This window comes from Podarcis tiliguerta (genome assembly GCF_965153285.1).
Source record: "Podarcis tiliguerta genome assembly, chromosome: 5".
Taxonomy (NCBI): Eukaryota; Metazoa; Chordata; class Lepidosauria; order Squamata; family Lacertidae; genus Podarcis; species Podarcis tiliguerta.
Genome location: NC_139538.1, coordinates 35,958,490 through 35,976,833, shown reverse-complemented (window position 1 = coordinate 35,976,833; position 18,344 = coordinate 35,958,490). Strand labels below are relative to the sequence as shown.

Sequence of the window (18,344 nt, the reverse complement as noted above, 5' to 3'; positions counted from 1 at the left end):
ACATACAGTGGTACCTTGGTTCCCAAACTTAATCAATCCCAGAAGTCTGTTCCAAAACCAAAGCGTTCTAAAACCAAGGCATGCTTTCCCATAGAAAGTAATGCAAAATGGATTAATCCATTCCAGGCTTTTAAAAACAACCCCTAAAACAGCAATTTAACGTGAATTTTACTATCTAACGAGACCACTGATCCATGAGATGAAAGGAATAATCAATGTACTGTACTATAAAATAAATAAGGCAGTATTGTAGATGATAAAAATTAAAATTATTATTTTTTCTTACATGCACTGATGATAGTCATTGTTTGGATGGGGGGCTTTTATCCATTTCTGCAGTCACACAATCAATCAGTCAGTAGCTGAACTGGGTTCCACACAGCCACAAAAAAATAAAGTCACAAGCCACAGTCACAAAATCCCATAAAACGAAGAACAAGTCACAGTCAAAAAAATGAAAAAGCCACACAAACAAAAACACAAAAAATAGCAAAAACAAAAGCTCCAAATATCACCTCTGGGTTGAGTGGGTGCTCGGGACGCAACAGCCGACAGACTCAACAGAAAGCCTCTGATTAGCAGTGTTGGACTCAATTTATAAATGGAACACACTCAACAGGAAGCGGAACATGTTCTGCTTCCAAGGCAAAGTTCACAAACCAGAACACCTACTTCTGGGTTTGCAGCGTTCTATTTCCAAGTTGTTCATAAACTAATTTGTTCTAAAACCAAGGTACCACTGTACTTGCATTGTTGCGAATCTCAGGAGTTAGTCATCTCCTTTTATATTCTTGCAAATTTCAGTAGTTTCAACCATGATCAGTTTGGGCCTAAGCTATGGTAGCCTTGTGTTGTACTTTACAGAGGACTCTTCTCTAAATGAATTCCTCTGTTTGAAGGGAGAGCAGGGGTCTTGAAGTAGTCCATCAACATTAGCATCTAGGCAAGAGGTTGAGAAGACGCATGTCACCTGGCCACAGTCTTTCCTACAGTGTTGAAAAGTATCGCACTTCTGCGCAAATTGTGTTGTATTCAACTACCTTCTACTCAGAGCACACCCACTGAAATGAAGGAATGACTTCCTTAGGTCTATTAATTTCAACAGGTCTACTTTGAGTAAGTTGCAGAAGCCCATTATTTTAGAATTGGCATCCACACATGTAAGTTAAGAGATGCTAATATTATGCAGAACTGGATATATAAGGCAAAACACACAGGTACCATTCTGCTCATTCATTATGTTAGAAACTAGCTTGTTCCTCTCTTTCAGTGTGCTTTTTTAGTAAATGAATAGAATCAGGCTAGTGGTTGACATTTAAGAAAGCAGATTAGAAATTTGGCAAAAGCTATAGAGATGCATCCATTGTCCACCGAACAAACTTCTTGGTTCAGTTTTAAAGCCTTTTATTTTCCCCTAGTGGGATAATGATTGCTGCCTAATAGTAAACAATTCAAGTAGACATGCTTTTAGTTCAGCTATGATTGGCAAAAAGTGCCCATAAGCAAAAGGTAGCAACAGAGTTCATGACAGGAATTTGTTTTGTATTTTTAAAATATCATTTCATCCCTCCTGAGTTTGTAAGCATTAAAAGAAAAGCCTACTCTACTATTGCAAATACCCATAAAGCCAATAATTATTATATCCATTCTGCGGGGGGCAGTGCTGTGGCCAAGAAAATGTGGGTTACACAAGTCCTGCACAGAAACCCAGGTGTTATTATACCCATTTTTAGTGGGGTATAGAGCTGCGTAGTTTGACCCCTGAAGTGTAGTCCAATATTGTTTATCTTGGTGTTGAGTTATTTAGGAAAACGCAGGGGCATTCAAGTTGAATATAACTTCACTGGAGTGCAATTAATTAAAAGCTGGAGGAGATGAAGGAAGCCTGGGGATAAACTGGGGACTCACCTGTAGGTAGAAAAACTTTATGAGTTGCCAGGTCCATCCACAGATGAAGTCTACATAAAGTGGTACCTCAGGTTAAGTACTTAATTCGTTCCGGAGGTCCGTTCTTAACCTGAAACTGTTCTTAACCTGAAGCACCACTTTAGCTAATGGGGCCTCCTGCTGCCATCGCACTGCCGGAGCACGATTTCTGTTCTTATCCTGAAGGCAAAGTTCTTAACCTGAAGCACTATTTCTGGGTTAGCGGATTGTGTAACCTGAAGCGTATGTAACCTGAAGCGTATGTAACCCGAGGTACCATAGTACTGAGAAACAATGGAGGGATACTGTAGACCTGGAATATTAATTTCTCAAATGCTACATCTACTCAGGCCCACCTCCAGACTGTCACCAGATCTACCAGAAATGGTAGCTCTGTTCTCTACTGCTATGAATGTATGCATGGTGTATGTTTATTTGGAGTATTTAATCTTTCCCCCTCTTGGAAAAATTCCTGCAGACACCCAAGATATGGCACGCCAGTATTAGCATGTGTTGGAAGCAAGTGGGACCAGCACTCACCAGATCAGTCAACATGCTGATAATCGCTTCTTGGTATAAAAATGGAAATGCAGTTTGGCCTTTTGTTGCCATTCTCAAGTACTACACAAACAGGCACTCCTGTAAGAAGAAGTAGAATCCTGGGGGGAAAGGATACAAGACCAGTTTGGAGTGCTAGATGACATGCCTTCTAGTGGAAGATTCATCTACTGTTTTGCTATAGAAAATGATTTCATCTTGACTGTAAATGAGCCTCGCTATCAATACTTTCTCCACGGTGTCACAGAGAGCACAACAAGAATCAATAATTTGATATAAAGCGCTCTTAAAGAAGGAGGAGCCGATCGACATGTGATACAGAATCATTATATGGCTTTTATTGGACGGAACCATATTAGATTACAGGTGGGGAAATGGATGACTGAATGCCCCCCCATGGAGGAGGCGACAACCCAAACCCCTCTTCCGGAACATAGTAAACTAGCCAAGGACAGAAAAGACAACTGAAAAATCCCTTTCTCTGATATGCTAGTTTTTCTGTGTACCTGCTAGGTTTTCCAGGGTGGAAGGTAGCATTCAAACATACAATCCCTCAGCCGATGCTGGAATTTAAATAAAGGCAGACTCACCACTATAGTGGCACTGTAAAGCTGAAGAGAAAAAGACAGCTCACACTTTGGTTATTCACTCTTGCCTGTGTGGAGACCCACACAAAATCGAATTTAGTGTGCACACACACAAGAATGTGTAAAGCAGAGGATTTTCTAAAACAGAGCCCTAAATCCTTCACTGAGTAAAATATCCTAACTGAGTCTAGGAAGATTTAAAAGAATGAAATAAGTGTCATAAAAAGGTGTTTTCTTTATAGGACCTTGGAGGGAGGCACTCAATTTGGCTTCAAATCAAATCAGATGGAATAAATTGCTATACCATACCTCAGACATACTTCATCCAAAATCTCCCTTTCAATTGGAAATCTCTCCCAGGATATTGCTTTATTATCAAAGTAATTTCCTCGATAGACTAAAAATAATAAGGTTCCTCTTTGTCAAGTTTCGGAAGGTTATGATTAAAGTTGTCAAGGGCCTAACAGGGACTCGACAGTGTAGGGAGGCACAAAGAAGGTTCTGGAAATTATTTGAAGCCCCTCCCTTTCCCACATAACTCTGGATCATAAGCAAATGAACTGTGGCACGTGCCATAAAGAAAAAGCCATAAAACATTGAGTTGCAATCAGAAGAACTGTGACTTGAGTACTGTGTTAAAAACAATCCCTTGATAAAAAGATGGCAGAGCAAGAAAGCTAATTACAAATTGTAACCCTAAACCAGGGGATTTGGCCTAAACTCATTTCAGGTCAACTCATGAGCTTGATCAAAAGTTGCTTAACTGGTTTACAGGCCACTGTTCAACTGCAGTAGCTTTTTTCTAGAGCCTCTGCATTTTTATACAAGTTCAGAGAGAACCTCTGGCCAGGTGTCCTGAGCTGAATCCTGCCCACGCCTTGTGGGCTTTCCTCCCCACCCATCACCCCACTTGCTTGCCACCTCAGGTGCTTACCAGACCACATGTTCACCCCTCATGTTTACCTGCTGTCAGTGGCTGAGCCATTCTAATTTGTCCTGCAATGCTCTGGGAGTAATGCTGCATCACATCTCAAGTCAATTGCCAAGAGGTGAGTCAAATGACAGCACCAAATGGCTCTGATTAAGTTTCTGGAGGCAGCTACTGGCCCTGTATTTGTAAGTATTTAGAAAGGCCCTGGAGAACAAGAGGGCATGGGATTGCCTACAGGGGTCGTTTCTGTCTAAGAATATCAGTTTCATCTGTCTGAAATTTAGGCGAGTTCTTTGCTGGCACAGAAAACTAGTGCACCTCTGAAGAAGATATACCTTTGAACCGCATTGGGCATTTATCCCTCTACTTAATAAATTCTCCAACTGTCACCTGTTTGATGTGCTTTCTTGCCCTCTTCCTGAACCCAAACCAAGGGCAAGGTGGGATACCCCAGGACAACATTCAATGGGCTTTCATCACATGCTTGCAAGGAATACGCTTGTTAATTGTTCTAAAGGCTGATCAAGAAAATATATGTGTACCTTGAAGGCGGGGGTCATAAAAATGAAACGTGCTTCCTATTTCAATCCGGGGGGGTGGGGACTGTGCAAAAGTTTAAGAAATATAACTGCAATCATGTTCACAGGAACACAGAACCCTCCTATAATCTTAAGTGCCTTTAACTCGACAAAAGCACCATTTGTGAGCCTAATTCTATCCGAAATCAATGGCAGCCAAGCGAGTCTGACGACTTCACTCATGCTCAGCTGCTCCACTATTTCTCCTGGCTATAAAGGAACAGCCCAGATGTCACTGAAGATTCATCCATCTGCCCCCTCCGCCTCGATGAGTTCCAAAACCACTTGACAGAAGGGTGAAGAGGCTTCTCTGCAAACATCATACAATATCTGAAAACCAAAGGCCCCTGCAACTCTGGGCGGTGAAGTGCAAAGCCCTTGCTCCGCTTGTGTAGCCTGATTCCAACTACTTTATAAGAGAATGAGACACCGAGGGCAGCTGTGGTATCTCCTTTGTTGAAAGATTTCAAGAGGAAACTGGAAATGTCTCACAGGCTCTGCCTTATGTCTGAGAAACCTTAGGGCAGCGGGTTGGAGATGAACCACTAAGCCTCTTCCAATGTTATAGCTTGATGACAGTGGTCAGCAACTAGTGGCTCCTGGCCAACAAAACCTGGCCCTTTCAGTGTTGCTGTTTGCCCCATTCACTGCAAGCCCAAAGAAGCACAGAAGGGGAAGCAAGATACATGGATGTGGAGTGGGGGGGGGGGGAGCACATCTTGCCTTGCTCTTGCACAAGGAAAATGGAGAACGTAAGACACTTGAGACCATGCATGTAAACAATTCCTTTCTCTTCCTGTTGAGGAAAGAGCTACAAGTGAGCTGGGGTGACTAGCTGGTCACCAGAAAGGGTGGCACTTCATCTGCCATGGGACTGGATCCAGGAAAAAGACCACAGAGAAAGGAGCTGGACAAAGCTGGCTTTCCCATCCCATTTCCAGAAGCTCACAGAAAGTGCCTTCATCTGATCTGGGGGGATCCCCTCTTCCCTCCTCTGCCCTCATTCCTCAGCTCATGCAGATGGTCCGACCCGTGGGAGAGGCTTTTGGAGAGGGTTCCTTGGACATGGAGAGGATGGGGAAATCAGCTTCTACCAACCCCCTTCCATAGGCATTTCTCTGAATCCAACCCATTATTCCCCAAAGGAGGGAAAACATTGCTTGCTGGTGTTCTCTGGCTTTAGCTTATGGGAGGGGGACCTGTGAAGGAGAGTGCAAGGATATAAGACCATCCGCTACAAAGGGCCTCAATTTTCCACAAATAAACTCAGTCATCCATCAACTAACTTTCCATCTTGCCTTGTGTTTGTTTTTAGACATGCTTTTGAAGTGGAATGGACCTGACGCCATTGTTTTTCCTTTACTAAATGATACATCCAATTAACATGTACTTAAATATACTTATTGGTTGACCATATCAAATCAGTTAAAGCGACTGGGGTGTAAAAAGTTATATGAATGCAGGCAAGTGAAGAGGGAATAATTGCAATTGTGAGAGTACAAACTGTGTACTGGGATGTTGTTTGGGGTTTTGTGTTGGTGGCCAAGTTGTTTGCTGTTGGTATTCTGTATCTTTAGATTTTGTTGTGATTTATGTAGAAATTGTTCAGTTTGGTTTTCTATTTCTTAATGTTTTATTTATTCTTTTTGTTATGTTGTAGTTATGCATTTTTTCATGTTGGAAGCTGCCTTGAGCATGGTTTGAACTGTGGAAAGACGGAACACAAATAAAATTATGTATGTGTGTACATACATACAGGTACAGGCACATATGCTCCATTTGAAAATCCTCACCCAATTTTGAGTTGGGCCTAAATTTATTCAGATTTAGAGCTGACTCAAAATAGGATTCATCTTTGCCCCTGCCACAAGCCAGTCTCCTTTGCCACTAACTAGCCCTCCCCTTCCCAACAACAAAAATACATTTTATCTCTGAGGAGGAGGTAACCAGCAATGGAGCTGGCTCACTAGACAGTAGAGGCTTTTGCCAACCTACAGATGCACCATCGGTTTGGGAGGCGGGGGCCAGGCCTCCTCAATATTCTGCAGCCAGACAGGCCCTGTCAGCCCTCCTGCAACTGCAGTGGGGTCCAGTGGGCCCTCCCAAGGTTACAACAAGCCCCGCTGGGCCTTTCAGAGGGTGCAAAGGGCCCCATCAGGCCACCTCACACTGTGTGATCTCACACAGAACCTGGTGTGCCTGCCAACCTCTTAGTAATTGGAAGGATGCCATTGGGCACAATTTGGGTTGTTGCCGGGGAGAGCTTTGTGTATTTTTTATAAACCACAGGTGTTGCTATTTTAATGTATCTTATTTTATGCTGATGTTTTAAACACATTGGATGCAATTCATTTCTGCCTGCATCTGATGTGACTCCAACAACATCTGGATGGCTACAGGTTCCCAAAGCCTGGACTAAAATACCTAATAAAAGCATTCCCATAAATGTTCTTTCAATGGGCTTCATACATGAATGTTCATCATTTGATGACTTCAGGAAGGGTGGATTGCATGTGAGAATGGACCATCACTGATCCAACACCACAGAGAGAACTTATTGGTCACTTTAAATGCAATGCTTTCCTTTTTATAAAGTTTTTATTTGTGATCTTTTTCAGATTTTCTTTTTTAATTTATAATGTTTACAAGAATGGAAATATTACACAATCAAATCAAATACTGTTAGTGTATTGTTATAGAAAATAGAATCTATATAGGCAATATGCAACTGGGGGGAAATGGAAATAAAAATGTCAAACAGGAATTTCCAGTTAAGTTTCCAGTATACAAAAAAACCAGATCTGTGAGTTCAGAAACTGTTCCTGTGTATCCTTTGGTAAATTACTCTGCTACAGTTACTCTGCTACAGTTACTCTGCTACAGTTCAAGTTTTCACAGGAGTATGGGGCTTTTAAGTTGTACCATCTTTACTGGCTTCTGGTCTGGTTTATTATTTTTATTTTTAGTGCAATTAAAAGTGCTTTAAACTATGGATGGGGAATCAGTGGACTACTCCCAAATGCTGTTGGACTTCAGCTCCCATCAACCCCAACAAGCATGGACAATTATCAGAGATCATGGGCATTGCAGTCCTCTCCCAGCATCTTGAGAGTTACAAGTTCCCCAACTCTGCCCTAAACAGTTGGAGGCCAGGATATCTGGAAAAAGCATCTTCCCACATGAAGCTGCCCACCCACTCTTTGTCCATGAAAGCAAATACTTTGTATGAGAGGTACAGCTGATGGGTGCATGGGGCAGGGCCTTCTGGGTTGTGGCACCCAGCCTGCAGTTGAGCTGCTATTATGAAGTCCCAGATTATCCTTTGAAACTTTAACAAGGAGGCAGCCTGTTTGGAATGCCATCCTCTAGCCGCCACATAAAGTTAGCAGCCATTAGAAATAAAAGCCCTCTTAGCATTAGGGCTCAGAACTATCAGTGTGGTGTCCACTGGCAGTGAACATCCTGGGACTAGGCCAATAGTGTTTATAATCTTGCTCCAAAATGCAGATGCAACAAGGCACTCCCAACACATATGTAAACGAAACACTTTTCAACTCGAGTCCATTCACACATTCAGCTGCTAGTCATCAAGTGTACAGAAGATGAGTGTCGAGAAATCAAGGCGCTTTATATGCATGTGTGAAATGGGCTGGTGGTTCTATCATCTCTGCATTTTGACAAAATTTGACTTTTAAGCTACTCGTACATTATCCCCAAAGACTGCATGCTGAAGGAAAACTGGTCCATTTCACTTCAACGCTGCACTGGCAATACCAAAATCTTTAACAATGAGAGCAGGAACAAAAAGCAGCTAGCAGACATTTGCTTATCCCTAACTATGTCCCCATCCCATATGCAAAAGGAAACAGGAAAATGTTCACAATGCCTCTGGAGAATTTCCCATTAATTTCAATAGTCAGAATGTATCAAGTCCTGAAATCACAGCCTGGCTTGAAAACTTAATATTTAGTGTCACGCTTCTCTCCCCCCCTCCCCCCGCTCCTGTGTTTTCTGCAAACTTTAACAGATACTCTTCTGCCACAAGCTGTCTTGCCATAGTGCATATTAGCACTCACCCATTGTCTAGGATCTCTCTCCCCCCCCCCCTCCTGACAATAGCATTCCAGCCAATACCATAATCCATAAACCAACCTAAATCCCAAGTATCGGTGCAGGTATTGTGAAACCATGCAGCACAGCCCCTGCCACTCCCAGCCATTGTCATTTTTTGCTTTGCTGGGATTTAAGCCATTCCTCACTGTGGTTACTAGGAATTAGCTAGGTAAGCAAAGCTGTTTGCCCTGGGGTTAGCTGAGCTGTGCACTCCTGAGATTTCCAGAACAAAACCAAAAGAAAAAAAGTAAAGGGGGGGGGTTAAAAGAAAACGAGCCACCACCCCTTCACGATTTCGTACTGAAGCAGAGGTTGTTCACGCATGCAGGCAACGCAACGAGCAGACTTTACGTGTGGCAAAATAGCACAATGGAACAAGGGGGTTGTTTTACCACCAGAACAGCAACTTGATTTACAGGATGCATACGCCTTTGTTTATTTGCAACTTTAAAGAGGCTGTCTTGAAATCTCTTAGAAATACCTGCCATTCGTGAATTCACTCTATGCCTTTTGAAAATGCAGCCAGAAGTGTGAATTTGGAAAAACAAAACAAAAATAACGCAGCAAGAAGATACTTGGTAGGTAAACAATGGGGAGGAAAGTGATACAGAAACAGTGTTTAAAAGAATCATAGGGCAAAATGCAAAGGATGGTTTCTTTTATGAAATGTAACACATCCTTTGTGCAACTCCTTTGTGGGTGTTGCTGCTGCTGTTGTTTTTTTAAAAAAAGAAATCAAACCCTACCTACTCACAAAAACATTCTCCCACCTCTTGTAGAAGTCTAAGATGAAATAATACCAATCAAATTTCAGCCATGTAAACCAGGCTCTGTCTTTAAGGAGCTACGCCACATCCTAGCCATGCCTTCTCACACACCCCCGCCTTCTCCCTCTCTAGTCCACTAAATTCAAAACAGTAATAAAAAAGTGAGAGAAGTAGCACAAATTAAGCAGCTATTATCTCATCGCCTTCAGTAGACAGTTTTTATTCTCTCCCCAAATGTTGAATACGCATGTTGCAATAAAGCATCATTAGCGTTCCTGCTTTGCGTTCTTGGCAAGCAAAATCAATACAAATAGCTAAGCCTGGGCTGCTAAACTAAACCTTAAGGGCTGTGTCTCCTTAAAATCGCCCCCATTCCTGCCAGCTTCTAGTTGTCAGCAGCAAAGAAGGGAGCAAGGTCCAGAGCCCCCGTCCCCCCCAACACACACACACACACACACACACACACACAAACACACACATACATGCTGCTTCCAGCAGGCAGCAGCCTCCTCCCTTGAACCTAGCATTTTTTAAAAAGAAAGAAAGAAAAAGCCCCTGCAAAGACAACCAGCTGGGAGAAGATCAGTGCAAGAAGGAATTTGTCTTTTGAAAAGGAAAGGAAAAGATCGCCAGTGCTTTTCTCCCGGCTAATCTCATCCCTCAATTACATCATGGATAAGGCGGGGATTAAAAGGTGGATCCCTGCAGCCCTCAACAAAAAAAGAGGAGACTTGGAGGTTTTTTTAAGAAAAGAAAACAGTCACGGTGTTATTTATAGAAGATGGTCCCCGTCGTAAGACTAACAGGCTTCCCGGGGTTTAAGAAGGCAAGGATTTTAGACCGCAAGGTTTCCAAAGTTGCGCTGCCCTGTTGCATCCAGGCAGCAGCTAAAGCGGTTTCATGGTTCCATTTAATTGCACCAGCTGAACATCTTCTGAATGGTCACGTTTGTCATTCATCATCCTAGCGGGGATGACTGACAGCACTACACCCTCCTCCTCTTCCTCCTCCTAGTACTGTCCTGTGGACCCCGAAGTGACTCTTCATAAAGATGCCCCCAACTAGATTGGGGCAGCTTGATGCAAAAGGTCACAAGTTGCTCATCACCAAAGGATGGAGACCAAAGGATGTCCTCCCCATTCCTCCTCCCCTCCCCAGGTTGGTGAAATCCCTGAGCCACTCCCCCCCCCCTCAACCTCCTTTGTGGGAGTGGGAAAGTTTCTTTCGCGGGTGTCCCCTCGCTCTACAAAACCGAGGGTTTGCTCCTTCCTTGTGTGAATGAGTGTGTGACACAAACTCCCAGCCACGATCTATAGACAGCAGAGAACAGATTCCAGGAGCCAAGATTTGGTTTATAGCTCAATTCATTCAATAGGTGGGGGAAGAAGGGCTGTGACAGGTAAGTACACCACACACACACGCCCCAGCCACCGTGGAGAAGCGCGGGGTCTTCGGTTCTCAATTGACCCCTTTGCTTCTGCGATTGTCGAGCTCCGTTATATACTGCGATCTGCCGGGGCGGACTCCCCCGTAAGCGACACCTCGAAGGAGGCACGCGCGCGGAACATCCGCGCTACTTCCGCGACAAAAAGCCATTGGCAAGGCATGCCCGCCCGGGTTCTCCTCTGCAATTCCCCCCGCCACAAACGCGCACACAAACGGCCAGCTCCGCGAATGTCGGGTGGGGAAGCGCCCGTCGAGGAGGCGAGGCACAGGCGCAAGATGCGCACCGTCTCCCGGTCGCGGGCGGAGCGGGGACCCTTCCTCGTCTCCGGCAGCTCGACCTGCCCTCGGGGGCCACCCGCTTCCCGGGACCGAGCCAGGCTCCTCGACGGCCAATGGCTTCGCTCTGCGCGCCACGGAGGCAGGAGGGAAGGCCGGGGGCTGCGAAGCCCCCCAGAGCCCGGCCGGCCAGCCAGCCCCACAAACTGCATTGCAACCTCTGGCTGGCGAGTCAGGAAGGGCTGCCGGGCGCTTCCCACCCTCCAGTGCCCGCTCGTCCCCCCGGAGTCCCCCTCGCCCGCCGCCCTGCCTTCCTCCCGGAGAAGGTGCCTGGGCGAGGCAGAACCCCGCGGGCGCGTCCCGAGAAGCCGCCGCCCCCAACGGAGCCCAGGCAGCCAGAGCCAAAAGTTTTCTCGCCCGCCGCCGTCGACTTTACCTTCCACGGCTGCGATCGCAGATGCCAAGCAGAACAGCACGACAAAATCCAATGGCATGGGCGCGCCAAACATGATGCGGGCGCACCCGCGGAGAAATAGCTCCTCGTCGGGCGACCGCGCTTAGTTCCCTTCCCGCTGCTCCGCGGGCTCCGCTTCAACCAGACGCGGAGATGCAGCGACCGATCTAGATCCGTTCACACACACAGAGAGAGAGGGAACGATCTCCACTCCGGATTATAGCCCCGTCGCCCGCGTGGGTCCGTGTGTGCATGCGTGCATGCGTGTCTGTGTATATGTGTGTGTGTGAAGGTATGTGCGAGTGTCTGGGTGGGTGCGTGCGTGTGTGTGTGTGTGTGTGTGTGAGGTGTGCGTGAGAGAGCGAGGGAGTGTATATTTTAGTGTCACATTGCAAGCCGTAGTAAAGTGTACAGTGAGAACTGGATCAGCCACTGAGGCTACAGGGGGGAGGGGGGAGAGAGAGAGAGGCTTCCCCGCCTCCCCCCCCCCCCGCACCCGCGCGTACCATCCACACTCTTCCCACCCCCGGCAGCTCCTGTCCAATCAAGGAACCCAACCTGCAAAAATCCCCCGGCCAATCAGCGGCGAGCGCTGCCTTCCGCTGGTATTGTTAGTTTTAGAAAAACTTTTGCTAAGGGAAGAGAGCGAGGGACCAGGGAGAGAGAGAGAGCGCGCCGAAGGAAGGGGAAGAGCGGCCCCTAGTGACTGATCGGGAGCGCTGCGCTCCTGCTTCCACTGATGCAGCATTAATTCGGGGCGCTGCACGCAGAAGCAGCCCCTGCCTTTAAGCTAACGAGAAGCCATCTATTTAAATATCTTCAGCAGCGTTCGGCTTTTGTTTACAGCGCACTTCCTCGCGGCCTCCTGCGCCTTTCTGAAAGATTCCTCTTGTCCCTACGATCAACGGGAAATCGCAGGAATGTATTCCACCTAACAGAACACACGAGCAACATGATGAAGGCAGAACTTGCCTGCTAACTAATATCCAAACAATCGGAAGGGTTTGCCTGATCCTAGTCTCCAGAGCCAGAGATTTCCTGAACCTGCTGCTGCTGTGGCTGACGAGGCTTGGCCCTGGACCATCTTAATCCCACTAATAACCCTTGGGATCCAAAGTCTCTTTTCTTTCTCTTTCTCTCTTTTTAATGATTTTAATTACATTTGGACTGGACACAAGGCACTTTGCCTTTGAGGATCACAAGATGACATCTCTGGCTTTTAACATGCTATACAGTTTATAGGGATAGCTGTCGTTTGTTGATTTCATTTTTTTAAAGTTCTATAGAAATTATTGATTGATTGATTGATTTGTTGGATTTATATACCACCCTTCATCCAAGGATCACAGGACAATTTACAGTAGAAATAGAAATAGACCCACTTATGCTAAACAGTAGTTTTAAAAATATGTGTATTCATTCAGTGGCAAAAGGACATGAAGGACACAAATCATGAGGACTGGAGAAGAGCCCTGCTGGATGAACTAGTCCACCATCCTGTCTTCACAAGCAGGAACTGTATGCCAGCGCCCCTCCCAGAAGGATACTATCTGATTGTGTTTCTTTAAAAATACATTTTAAAGCCTGAGGAAATAAAAATTCTTGCAGGAAAGGGTAACTGTGCTTTTTGGGAGAGAACATCACAAACAGGATGCAACCACTGAGAAGGCTCAATGCATTGTGGTTATTATTATTATATCTGTTATGTACTGAGTTGAATAGGATCCAAAAGGCAGCAGTCTGATGGGTCCTAGAACAATAGGATTCAGAATGTAGCAGTCTGATTGGTCCTAGAACAATAGGATCCAGAATGCAGCAGTCTGATTGGTCCACAGGAGCCACCCAATCCAGCTCCAGGTGGAAGGGAATCCGGAACCTGATTGGCCTACAGGAGAATTCCGGAATTAGCCAATCACGTGGGGCCCATTGTGTAAATAATGTATATAAGGCAGACATTCTGGGGGAACTTCCATTCCTCCTCACCACTATGAGCTGAACAGAGAGCATGAAATCCACTCTCGACTCCAAGTATATTTCAATATCATTTATACCCCGCCCATCTGGCTGGGTTGCCCCCAATATAGCCACAAAGCCAGTTTGATTATTTGATATTCAAAATGTTGTTACCCATTTTTCTCCCAACAATTGATTTCCAGACAAAAGTGGCTGAAGCTCTGGGGATAACTCGTTGCTGAGCAAAAAGGCATACTCAGGTGTTTGGAACGGTTTGGATTCTTAGATCACGGACTGCAGTTTCTTGAGGATGGACTTCTGGCAAGCGATGGGCTGCACCTCACAACGGTTGGGAGGAATGTTTTTGCCAAAAAACTAAGAAACCTCATCAGGAGGGCTTTAAACTGACTAATGCGGGGGAGGGAGACAGTGCTCCTGAAGGTAGGAGTCTATTAATTGATGAAGATGATCATCCAAATGTCATAGACCAAATGGAGCAAACAGCAAGCAGACCTAGTGGTGGGAGGAAAAAATCCTTAAATAAGAGACACGGGGGAATGACTAATGGACTTCAATGTCTGTACACTAATGCACAAAGCATGGGAAATAAACAAGATGAGCTTGAGCTCTTGGTACAGCAAACTAAATATGACATAATAGGCATCACTGAAACCTGGTGGGATAAGTCCCACGATTGGAATGTAAAAATGGAGGGATACAATCTATTTCAGAGAAACAGACCAGACAAGAAAGGAGGAGGAGTGGCGTTATATGTCAGGGATGTGTATACCTGTGAAGAGATCCAAGATTTAGAACCTCAAAGCCAAAGTGAGAGCATTTGGGTCAAAATTAAGGGAGAGAAGAATAATAGTGACCTCATTGTGGGAGTTTACTATAGATCCCCAAGCCAAACGGAGGACATAGATGATGCCTTCCTGGAACAGATGGCCAAGCATGCAAAAGGAAGGGAGATAGTAGTAATGGGGGACTTCAATTACCCAGATATTTGTTGGATGTCAAACTCAGCCAAGAGCATAAGGTCAAACAGATTCCTCACTGGCCTTGCAGACAACTTCATTGTCCAGAAAGTGGGAGAAGCAACAAGAGGAACAGCCATTTTAGATCTGGTCCTAACCAATGTCGATGACCTGGTTAATGGGGTAGAAGTGGAAGGATCATTAGGCGCAAGTGATCATGCTCTTCTGAAGTTTACTATACAACGGAAAGGAGCAGCCAAGCATACTAGGACTCAATTTCTTGACTTTAAGAAAGCCGACTTCATAAAACTTAGGGAAGTGCTGGGTGAGATCCCATGGACAGTAATACTAAAAGGAAAGGGAGTTCATGATGGCTGGGAGTTTGTTAAGAGGGAGATAGTAAAAGCACAACTTCAGGCAATACCAATGAGACGGAAACATGGAAGGTGCCTAAAGAAGCCAGGGTGGCTATCTAAAGAACTTTTAACTGAGTTAAGATTAAAAAAGGATGTGTACAAAAAATGGAAAAGGGGGGAAACCACCAAAGAGGAATTCAAACAAATAGCCAGCACGTGTAGACACAAAGTCAGAAAAGCTAAAGCACAGAATGAACTCAGGCTTGCTAGAGAGGTTAAAAGCAACAAAAAAGGCTTCTATGGGTATGTTCGTAGCAAAAGGAAGAACAAAGAAACAGTGGGGTCACTCAGAGGAGAAGATGGTGAAATGCAAACAGGGGACACAGAAAGGGCTGAACTCCTCAATGCCTTCTTTGCCTCAGTCTTCTCCGATAAAGAAAACAATGCCCGACCTGAAGAATTTGGAGGAAATGATTCAGCAGAGGAAACACAGCCCAGAATAACTAAGGAGATAGTACAAGAATACTTGGCTAGTTTAGATGTATTCAAGTCTCCAGGGCCAGATGAACTGCATCCAAGAGTATTAAAAGAACTGGCAGATGTGATCTCAGAACCACTGGCAGTCATCTTTGAGAATTCCTGGAGAACAGGCGAAGTCCCGGCAGACTGGAGGAGGGCAAATGTTGTCCCTATTTTCAAAAAGGGGAAAAGAGAGGACCCAAATAATTACCGCCCAGTCAGTCTAACATCAATACCAGGGAAGATTCTGGAGAAGATCATTAAGCAAACAATCTGTGAGCACCTAGAAAGGAATGCTGTGATCACCAATAGTCAGCATGGATTTCTGAAAAATAAGTCATGTCAGACTAACCTGATCTCATTTTTTGACAGAATTACAAGCCTGGTAGATGAAGGGAACGCAGTGGATGTAGTCTACCTTGATTTCAGCAAGGCATTTGACAAGGTGCCCCATGATATTCTTGTAAAGAAGCTGGTAAAATGCGGTCTTGACTATGCTACCACTCAGTGGATTTGTAACTGGCTGACTGACCGGACCCAAAGGGTGCTCATCAATGGTTCCTCTTCATCCTGGAGAAGAGTGACTAGTGGGGTGCCACAGGGTTCTGTCTTGGGCCCGGTCTTATTCAACATCTTTATCAACGACTTGGATGATGGTCTCAAGGGCATCCTGATCAAATTTGCAGATGACACCAAACTGGGAGGGGTGGCTAACACCCCAGAAGACAGGATCACACTTCAAAACGACCTTGACAGATTAGAGAACTGGGCCAAAACAAACAAGATGAATTTTAACAGGGAGAAATGTAAAGTATTGCACTTGGGCAAAAAAAATGAGAGGCACAAATACAAGATGGGTGACACCTGGCTTGAGAGCAGTACATGTGAAAAGGATCTAGGAGTCTTGGTTGACCACAAACTTAACATGAGCCAACAGTGTGACGCGGCAGCTAAAAAAGCCAATGCAATTCTGGGCTGCATCAATAGGAGTATAGCATCTAGATCAAGGGAAGTTATAGTGCCACTGTATTCTGCTCTGGTCAGACCTCACCTGGAGTACTGTGTCCAGTTCTGGGCACCACAGTTCAAGAAGGACACTGACAAACTAGAACGTGTACAGAGGAGGGCAACCAAAATGGTCAAAGGCCTGGAAACAATGCCTTATGAGGATCGGCTAAGGGAGCTGGGCATGTTTAGCCTGGAGAAGAGGAGGTTAAGGGGGGATATGATAGCCATGTTCAAATATATAAAAGGATGTCACATAGAGGAGGGAGAAAGGTTGTTTTCTGCTGCTCCAGAGAAGCGGACACGGAGCAATGGATACAAACTACAAGAAAGAAGATTCCACCTAAACATTAGGAAGAACTTCCTGACAGTAAGAGCTGTTCGACAGTGGAATTTGCTGCCAAGGAGTGTGGTGGAGTCTCCTTCTTTGGAGGTCTTTAAGCAGAGGCTTGACAACCATATGTCAGGAGTGCTCTGATGGTGTTTCCTGCTTGGCAGGGGGTTGGACTCGATGACCCTTGTGGTCTCTTCCAACTCTATGATTCTATGATTCTATGATTCTATGACACAGGCAGGGGCAGAAGCACACCTGCAAGCCATGCATCAGCATCACCAGACACACAGGCTGCTCTCTGGAGCATTGCACTAGGAATGTGCAAGTATGGAGAGGGTTCCTAAGCATGTCTGGTTGGATGCAGCTAGAAACTTCAGCAGATTTCTAAGTGTGTTTAACCAAGCACACTTAGAAATGCTCAGCAGACTTAATGCCATAGGTGCTGGGGCCCTGGGTGCCTGAGCACCCACAAAATTCCCCAAGAAGGGGGCGGGCACCCACAAATTTTGATGCCAGGGCCATGCACACTACATGGCACCCTCTACCCTGGGCACCCATGTTCGCAGGGCCAAGCTGGCACTCCTGCTTAGTGCAAAGGGCTAAAAGCACAACACAGTGCGCATGCCCCTTCCCCCAACCAGAGTTTGCAACCTTGCTTAACTCACTTTTTGCTTGCCTGGGTCAGCAAAACTCCTGCCAGGCCAGGGATGGAAAGGAAACCTGCTCTACTCAGATTCCAAAGCAGATTGAGTAGCTACAGCACAGTTTTTGTTTTGTTGTTGTGGCACCTAGCTTGTGGAATATTCTCCCAACTGAGTTTTCATGACCTCCTGAAAATTTATTTGTTCACTCGGGCCTCTGCAGATCACTAGTACTAATGCCATTGAGAATTAATACTGCTTTTATTTGTTCAATGTTAATGAATTGTTCTTGTTGTTATGTTTTGGAATATTTAATGAAAAGACTGCCACGCTTTTCCGGTGGGATTCAATAACATGCCAACAAATTAAGTGTGAACGTTTAAAGTTGATTGGGAGGTCCTGCGCAATGAACCTGCTTTCCCGAAAGATCAGACTTTTGCAGTAAGGAAAATGCATGGGAAAGTGTGGTATGACACTTGCAGCACCATTAACCCCCCTGCAAGCAAATCAAAATGAATGCTTGTTAAATAGTCAATGTCCATCTAATCTCCTTAGAAACAAATCATGTTTAATGCTCAATAAACAGGTCATCTGGAAGTGTCATCCCTCCCGCCTCCGTCAAGGATCTTGGTTTGTTTCTCCCACCACACAAGATTCTAATTGCTGGCGCACTTTTCAGGTGGGTTGTGGCACAGGTTGTGCTTGAAGTGTTTTGTTACATTTTGACCACTTCAAGTCAGAGCTGCCCTGCATTCCAATGGCGGAAGTGAAATGTTCAGAAATCACTTACTCTCATCGACGCCGCCATCGCCATTAATACAAAAAAGGTAATACAATCCCAGACACAAACAGCCTGGCTCTAGGAGTGAGCAAACATGGAGGAGCTATCTGAGTGCCCCCCCCCCCTTCTCTCTCTTTTCAGA

The 18,344-nt window shown here is 45.2% G+C and overlaps 1 protein-coding gene across 15 annotated transcripts in view; it reads right to left on the bottom strand.

The window, feature by feature from the left end:
• EPHB1 (EPH receptor B1) overlaps positions 1-18,344 on the bottom strand; it is a 347,409-nt gene that overhangs the window by 312,277 nt on the left and 16,788 nt on the right. For 4 of the 15 annotated variants that reach the window (XM_083443200.1, XM_083443214.1, XM_083443206.1 and 1 more), the window contains exon 1: positions 11,619-12,098. The exons of 6 other annotated variants lie outside the window; for them this stretch is intronic. In XM_083443200.1, coding sequence (XP_083299326.1) covers positions 11,619-11,691 — 73 coding nt within the window. In that variant the 5' untranslated portion in view covers positions 11,692-12,098. Of the gene's footprint in view, positions 1-11,618; positions 12,216-18,344 lie in introns of those variants that run through there. 5 more of the 15 variants (XM_083443202.1, XM_083443201.1, XM_083443203.1 and 2 more) reach the window with 3 other exon arrangements.